Source organism: Poromitra crassiceps (assembly GCF_964638095.1).
Source record: "Poromitra crassiceps genome assembly, chromosome: 28".
In the NCBI taxonomy this organism is placed as follows: Eukaryota; Metazoa; Chordata; class Actinopteri; order Beryciformes; family Melamphaidae; genus Poromitra; species Poromitra crassiceps.
This window is the reverse complement of record NC_139651.1, coordinates 3,652,894-3,661,175: the sequence shown is the minus strand read 5'-3', so window position 1 is coordinate 3,661,175 and position 8,282 is coordinate 3,652,894. Positions and strand designations below refer to the sequence as shown.

Sequence of the window (8,282 nt, the reverse complement as noted above, 5' to 3'; positions counted from 1 at the left end):
CTCACAATGTCCTCAGGAGATTGTTTTTTTTGTCTATCATATTTGAAACTGCCTTGTTTTCTCAGCTGTGAAATAAAAATGATAATTTCTATACTTGATTTAACATTTCACTCAGACAGACGGACAGACAGACAGACAGACAACCCCGAAAACATCATGCCTCCAGCCAGGGCTGTCGCCAGCGAAGGCATACAAAAAATGGGTTAACAAAATGTATTAAGTGATCAAACGGTCTTTATTCCTTTGTATCGTTATCTAGAGTGCTTTAATGTTTTGTTATAATATCTCATGTTCCTTCAATCAAGCTGCAGTTCCACAAGCGGTATGAATGTAAACACCCCAAATATGCAGTATAGTCATCAGTAGCCAGGGAGAAACATTGAACGTCAGTATGCATGTTACTGAGTGGCGTGTCGCTATAAAACATCCAAGATTGCACTTAAACACATGCAAATAAAACCAGGAGGGTGGCAGTGAAAATGCCACCTGATCAACATTAATGAGTGCTTTTATGTCTTGTTTTATATTCTAAGGTCTTAAACAGGAGTTACATCATGAATAAGGAAGTAGGAAAATAAAAGTCTCACAAAATCTACATACACTCAATATACAATATTGCACTTAAAACACAGTATATACAAGACATATTTTACAATGCAGCACATCGGTATGATGATAACCAAGACAAAGTTAAAAAGGAATTAGACCCATCCTTCAAAATCAACCCTCTCACTGGCTCCTCTAGTGACTTCAGCGTTGTATCGCATCTGTAAATTGTTCAATTAGATTATTCTTAACTTGTAAAATCGCAATTAATCTCAGAAAACCTCCATTATTGTCAAGGTTTGGAATCACAAAGTGGTGTTCATAAATATGTGGATATGGCAAAAAAATTAATTCATGCATTCACAAACCCCACCCCCCCACACGGGCTCTCTGGCACAGTAGCACCCAATGTACTCTCCACCCCCCCCCCCCCCATCATCAGTGACATGTGACTACAATCACATCCCCATGCCTTCACACGTGTGAATGGTCATTAAGGATTTAAATCCAAAATTCATACTATTTATGTACATGCATAACCTAACATCGTCATAAATTAAACACAAGATACCAACACATTCTCACTCCAAACTCGTCAGTCAGGACCTCTAGCCGTCACTTCATAACGTTTGGGGTACCCTTTTATAACGTCTGGGGTACCACCCCTTTCTCCTCATTTCTTTTTTCAGTCAGGAACTCTTGCCGACTGAACATCAGTATTTTACAAGTTGGGAGTGAGAACGGTTTGACTGGTTGTCTCTTTACATTAGGGTTCGACCGATAAGGGTTTTTGAAGGCCAATACGATACCAAACTGGTATATTTGAGCTGATCGTTGAGTTAAACTGGGCCATTTCCATGCCAAACAAATCACAAGAAGTCAGTGTTTCTACCAGAATTGTGTTCTTGTCAGGGTGGAAAAGTCTCTGAAGCAGCATTTTTTTTAGACCATCATGAAACACTAAAACTCTCCATTGAAACCCAGACGAATGAGATTCTTTTAGTGCCAGCAGTCTTCAAATGAAGAATTAATTTACAAAATAAAATAAAATAAAATAAAATAAAATAAAATAAAATAAAGTAAAGTAAAGTAAAGTAAAATAAAGTAAAGTAAAGTAAAAAATAAAAAAAATAAAAAAATCAAGAAAATAACATTTCCGGTATTTCCGGCTTGGTCAGACGTTCCTACAGACACAATTAGCCATGTCTGCGGGTGGGAGGCCGGTGGGGTATGAGTCCTGGTCGCTGTTCTAGCGCCTCCTATGGTCTGTTTGGGAGGAAGGGGTCTACATCCTGCCAGTGAAACACCTCATTGTCAGCTGAAAGTCCTCACTGTCAGCTGAAAAGCAGGGGCTGGCGACTGCAGATGGATCGGAGGAAGCATGTGCTAGTCTACAACTCTCCCCAGATTGGCAGAGGGGGTGGAGCAATGCCAGGGACAGCAGGGGGGAATTGACTAAATAATGTCTTAGACTGTTTTCAATAATGAAGACTACTTCACTAGTCAATGATTGTTTATCCATCCCATTCACTAATCCATGGTTCCTTTCCATTCATCTCTCTCTCCCCTGCAGCAACGCCCTCAGGTTACATCAGCCATTCATAAATATGCACGCCCTCTTTATCCCTGTCCAATCAATGTCTCCCACGCTTTCCCTCTCTTCGGCTGTTGCCAATCACCTAAATGAAGTTCTATTTAAGACTCTTGCAAGTTGTAACTCACCCTGTTTGTTCACCCATATAGCTGCTGTTCCTGCGTTGCTGCTGCTTCGCCCCTCCTCCTCCCCTGAACACCACCAATGTCATGACTCCAGTAGAACTCCCTATGGGGGTTCTCTATCCTATAAATCACTGACGTCCTCCTTTTGTCTCAGAGGAGCGTCATCATTCCATGGAGTCATTCGCCAAATCTAAGTGTTGTTTTATCATTAAAGTTTATCGTACTTTCCTTCTAGTCTCTCATGATTGAAATACAATTGTGGAGAAGAGAAAAGAAAAATCAGAAAGAACTTGATAAAAAAAAAAAATAATAATATTTCATTGCAGGTTTTACTGAGTTTTTATGGAGCTGCTGATAGGATGAACCTCCATCGACATCACTGGCCAATAGCCGGTATCTAATTGAAGGCCAATATTGCAAACCAGTATATCGATCTAACCCTAGATTACATAGTTTATGCCAAGACAGCATTGGGATACATTCTAAGACAAGCAACATCAACAGGTTCTGTATCTTGGCCTCCACCACTGGAACCCAAAACAAACCGGGGGGCTGTAAGAAAATCCCAGACTCCATTCGATCCACATAGTGAACACTTCGTCGTCGTAAGAGAGGGTCAGGTCCGAATTAGCAAAAAAAAATCCCCTCGTCCTTTCAGTCTTTAACAGGCTCCACTCGTTCCAATTTGACAGATCACAATTTCCATTTGAGGAAATAAGATTTGGGATTAGATTGAATTCTGTCCGGTCTATTATTATGTGCAGTGTTTGAAATCAGATCAGCTGCTTGCAGATGATCTCCCAGCTCCTGTCGCCCCTCCGCTGGCTCCTTCCTGGCCGCTCACAAGATAGAAGCGTGGTGATATAGCCACCCGCCACCACTAGGTGGAGTCAGTGTCCTGTGAACACGACTCGCAGCACCTCTGCTTGTACATGTCCACGTAGCAAAGCTTTAGTCTCTTCACCACGTTGCAGTACTGGGTGGTGTCCTTGCATTCACCTGCATGGGGGGGAGAGGAAACACGCAGTCAGGTCCCGGGATCCTCCTTAGTGGCACTGGCAGGCTGTGGCACCTCATGGCAGCCTGTGGATTTTAAACCGAAATTCCCATACTAAAATCTCAGTGCCTTTTCCCCCTACGAACCGGAAATGCTACTTCTGGACTAATTCCTGCACTACTCTATTAAGTGGCCTACATGCTCAATTATCTTTACGTAACACAATTTCACTCTTGCAATATTAAAACAGAGGATTAGTAAAGGGAGTATTTTTGTCCCTTTTTACGGGCGAAATCATAATCTCCTTGGTGGAAGTAATTATATAAAATGAAGGAAATGAAACATTTCCGCAGCCAGCCATGCATGCCACTACCTGCCACTGAGGTGCCACAGCCTGCCAGTGCCACGAGAAGCATCCTGGTGTCTCTTGAGAAAAAAAATGGGGCAAAATGTCAAACAATCTGTTTAATTACTACGAAGCCATCAGTTTCACTTGGAGGAGTCGCTTTGTGTGTGTGTGTGTGTGTGTGTGTGTGTGTGTGAGAGAGAGAGAGAGAGAGAGAGAGAGAGAGAGAGAGAGAGAGAGAGAGAGAGAGAGAGAGAGAGAGAGAGAGAGCTTGATGTCAACATGGATTTATACATAAATTATTCAAAAGCACATCACTTCTTGCGGTTACTGCTTTACCACTCAGAGAGGGTTGCCAGGTATAGCTGGCTTTAAAGTAATTCCACTGTTGCTCTGTTTTCTCTCTTAGTATGCAGGAGACATTTCTTTCTCGTCGATGGAGGTTTTACTGGTTACTGTTTCTTGACTAATAAATATGTCAGACCCGCTGGACGCTTTAGCGTGTTGATTATTTTAGTATCATTTGTAAAGGGATAGTTCTGATTTTTTGACGTGGGGGTTGTATGAGGTACCTATCGATCGTCAGTAGATTGCATCCAGCGCGCTCCCAGTTAGGAGCAGCGGAGCAGCTCTGACAGGGAAACAGAGCTCTCTGCATCTGTGACTGGGGGGTCACGATCAAAAACCTAAAAGAAGGCTCAACTAAACAAATCAATGTCAGTGTACATGTACGCTATATTCTGACCATTTTCAGCGCTTTACCTTGCCGTCAAACAGCCCTTTTATTTGGCACTAACTGTAGAGCTACCGTATTCCTACGCATAAAGCGAACACTGTACCGAACACACGCCCGCACACACACACTTACTCCCACAGGGGGTGGTGTTGCAGTGCTGCCAGGTGGGGGGGCGTTTCAGCCAGGCACAGTGGTGCTCAGCCAGAGTGGTGCTGGTCCTGCGCTGAGCGCAGTCCACCCGGCGCGACTGAAAGCCACTCCCGCAGGCCACCGTGCACGCCCGCCATGCAGCCGCACGCCACTGCACGTCACACAGCGCTGACGAGCAGTTACGCACCGCCACCGGCCTGAGAGGAGAGGATGGAAGAGCAGTTCATTAAGCGAGATCTTTTTGGCGTTTGTCTTTATTTTGGCTGCATCTTGTGTGTGTGTTCAGTTCAGTTCAGTTCAGTACTTTATTGTCCCACTGGGGGAAATTCATCTTGCCACAGAGCACAAAGAAGACATACAACAACAGTGCAACATAGCAACACAAGACAGTACAGTGATACAATAAAAAGTTGGATGGATAAAAAATAAAAGGTAAGATAGAATAGGATCAAGTGTAGCAGCGCCAGTGTAGGCTGGAAGTGCAAAAGTGCAAGGTACAATTACCTATCCTGCGAGTTGAGCAGGGGCGGACTGCATAATCGGGCACGTCGGGCAAATGCCCGGTGGCCTGGCCTGGCCTGGCCTGCAAAAAAAAAAAAAAAAAAAATTTGCAGGCCAGGCCAGGCCACTCACTGAACAGCAGGCCAGGCGCCGCCTACTGGTTTACTAGTGGTTTTATTACTTTATTCAGGTTTAAAGTGGGTGCATCTCATTGTAAAATTGGACTTGGCCCAAATTGGGCTTCAAACGGCCCAAATTGGGCTTCAAACGGCCCAAATCGGGCTTCAAACGGCCCAAATCTGGCTTTAAACGACCCAAATTGGGCTTCAAACGGCCCAAATCTGGCTTCAAACGGCCCAAATTGAGCTTCAAACGGCCCAAATTTTTCGCCGCCGCCCTTCGGACACCGGCACGCGCATCGGCCCGTATCGGCCTGGCCTGCTTGGTATCTAATGCCCGGCCTGAATTATGATCCTAGTCCGCCCCTGGAGTTGAGTATACGTATTGCACTTGGGACAAAGGAAAATTTAAATCTATTGCACTTTACTCTGGGGACTCTGTACCTCTGTCCTGAATCTTGTCCAGACTTTTTTTGTTTTGGACATTTAGGTTGCCATACCAGGATCCTAATGAAAAGGTTAAAACTGATTCGACAAGGGATCTGTAAAATAACACCATCAGTTTACGGTCAACGTTAAATATATTGAGTCTTCGTAAGAAGCGGAGCCTTTGTTGTCTTTTCTTGCAGATTGCTGTGGTGTTCAGCTCAAAGTTGAGTTTATTATCGATAATTGTGTGTGTGCGTGTGTGTGTGTGTGCGTGCGTGTGTGTGTACCTGTTTCTAAAGTCACAGCCCTGCTGTGAGGAGCCATTGGCGTGCTGGCAGGTGACAGATCTCTTCTGCACAGTGGTGGCGGGGCCTGAACACCTCCCCGCGCACTGAAATGGAGTCGCACACAAAAAGAATAAGAAGAAAAATTAATGCATCGGTACAGTTCGTTCGTTAATGATTATTTCTGCGGCATGCCAAACATCTGGCCCATCTGTGTGCGGTGCAAAAACAAGCTTTTAGTGGACGTGCTGCACGCAGGCTGTCGAGACACGAGGGCGTGTGGGAAAAACCACTGAAGCGATCTTAGTCAATACCAGAGCAATTTAGAGAGAGAGTGGCGTCAGCGGAGGACCAAAATGCATGACTTATTAGCCAATGAACAGCCAGGAAGGGGTCTCGTGCTACTTTTGAATGCTAAAATAAAGCTGATAATGTACAATTTGATTCTAAAAAACAAACAAAAAAACTTTCAAACTAAGTACAACCCAAACTGTCCATTTTGCTGCAACTCAACAGTGCTGCTTAATCCGGGAACCTTACTTCCTGGAACTCTTGAGAGTAAAAAACTGGTCCATTGGAGTGAATGGAGATGTCGCGACTCTTCTATATACACGGCTCTGGTCAATACTGCACCAATTTCAAAATAATCTGCTCACATGAATTCTCCTTTAAAAAAAACAGATGTGTTTGGTGAATCCAACAAAGTGTTTTCCAGAAGGCAAGCCAATATGGCAGAATCTCAACTGAGATTAGCTCTGGAGCAGGACAGCTTCGCTACGAGTTGTCAATCAACTACACGCTGATCGCTATTGGCTCAGTGGGTAGTGGAGGGCGGGGACAGGCGGTTAACCCTAAATGCATTGGTCTTCTTGGTTTCCTTAAAACTTACCAAGAGCAGCTTTAAAGACAACTAAGATTTGAAGACTACTAGATTAAAAGACTGGATATTTTGTGCAATGCATAAAAAGTACTTAAAGCGTGCAATATAATTAATATAATCAGACCATGCTATTTAATAGCCTACACACAATTTGAATAATTTCTCAGCTGCATAATTAAGTCATACTCATGACTCATTCATCATACAATGTATTATAATGTGCCGATCTGATTGAAATGACAGAATAATCAAGTGTTAGCAGTTACCTTTCCCCAGGAGCTGGTCACCCAGGTGGGACAGTGAATGGAGGTGCACTGCTGCCTGTTGGCCGGCCGGCTGCCCCTCTCACAGGCAGGGGGTGCTAGAGTCCTGGCTGTTCCCTGGGTGTCCAGCTGCTGACAGGACACCTGCCTCTGCTTCCAGCCACCCCCGCACGACCCAGAGCACTTGGACCACACCGACACCACCCAGCTGGCAAAGTGTATAGTCATATTTAATCAGCTGGAATGATATGGCACTTTTCAAAACACAGCGACAAAGCGAGTAGATCAAAACAGAAACAGATGAAATCGACAGCAAAAAACAATGAAAGCAAGGTAACAAATATAGAAATAAAAATATATAGAAACAAAATGTAAAAAATGTGGAAACTCTGGTATGACTCTCTTTTATAATGTACTTTTGTTCTTTTATTGTGCCTTATGTGTTTTTTGTAATTGTGTATGTGTCATCTATGGACCAAGCGTCTACCAATAAAGGTTTGATTGATTGATTGATTGTAAGCCACAAACTAGTCATAAAAGATCATGACATGGAAGCAGCAAGTGCATCAAATGAGTTTTAAGTGCTGATTTAAACGATGGACATTTTGCAGCCTTCGCTCGTCAGGTAGCCTCGAAGTGCAAGTGGTCATTAATATTTATAAATAAATAAATAAATAAATAAATAAATAAATAAATAGATAAAATAAAATAAAATAAAATAAAATAAAATAAAATAAAATAAAAATAAAAATAAAAAGAGAGAGAGAGATCAACACTCTTTATTGAAACGCGTGTAGTTTTATTGATACTGAAGCCCCAATGTCCATCAGCTGCAGCGCGGCTGCTGGAAAAGCCTCTCCTCCACGTTAGACGGGCTGTGCTGTGCGCTACGGAACAAATACACACCCGTTCTATTTGTGTCGGATCCGCGTGTGTCTGACAAGATGACATGGGGTGTGGGTGTGTTCAGGCAGCCACACGGAGCCGTGCTGCAGCTGGTGGACATACTGTGGGCCAAACCTTTTTGAATGGGGGCCAGATTAGATATTGTGAAAATGCCGGGGGGCCAGGTGCTTCTCACATCAGGGTTATAAATAAAATAAAGAAATCACATACAATTGTACTTTTTTGACCATAAGAAAACATTCGTTCCGCATGTGCTGTACCTACCCGGTGCTTGTACAAACTGTATCATAGTGCTGTCATCGTTAGGTGAAGGGAATTAGCTAATTGAACTTGCTTGATTAACCAATAGCCTACTGTGTGGAGGGCCACATAGTATATTTTGAGAGACAAGCCGAGGGCCACTTAA

General features: G+C 43.5%; 1 protein-coding gene across 1 annotated transcript in view; it reads right to left on the bottom strand.

Moving 5' to 3' along the window:
• Nucleotides 1–3,131: 3,131 nt before the first annotated feature.
• Nucleotides 3,132–8,282, bottom strand: part of adamtsl3 (ADAMTS-like 3) — a gene marked incomplete at its 5' end in the record, with an annotated part of 209,171 nt that continues 204,020 nt past the window's right edge. The window contains 4 exons of the mRNA XM_083662451.1: nucleotides 3,132–3,264; nucleotides 4,477–4,691; nucleotides 5,831–5,934; nucleotides 6,974–7,178. Of these exons, the coding sequence (XP_083518577.1) occupies nucleotides 3,146–3,264; nucleotides 4,477–4,691; nucleotides 5,831–5,934; nucleotides 6,974–7,178 (643 nt within the window). The 3' untranslated portion in view covers nucleotides 3,132–3,145. The remainder of the gene's footprint in view (nucleotides 3,265–4,476; nucleotides 4,692–5,830; nucleotides 5,935–6,973; nucleotides 7,179–8,282) is intronic.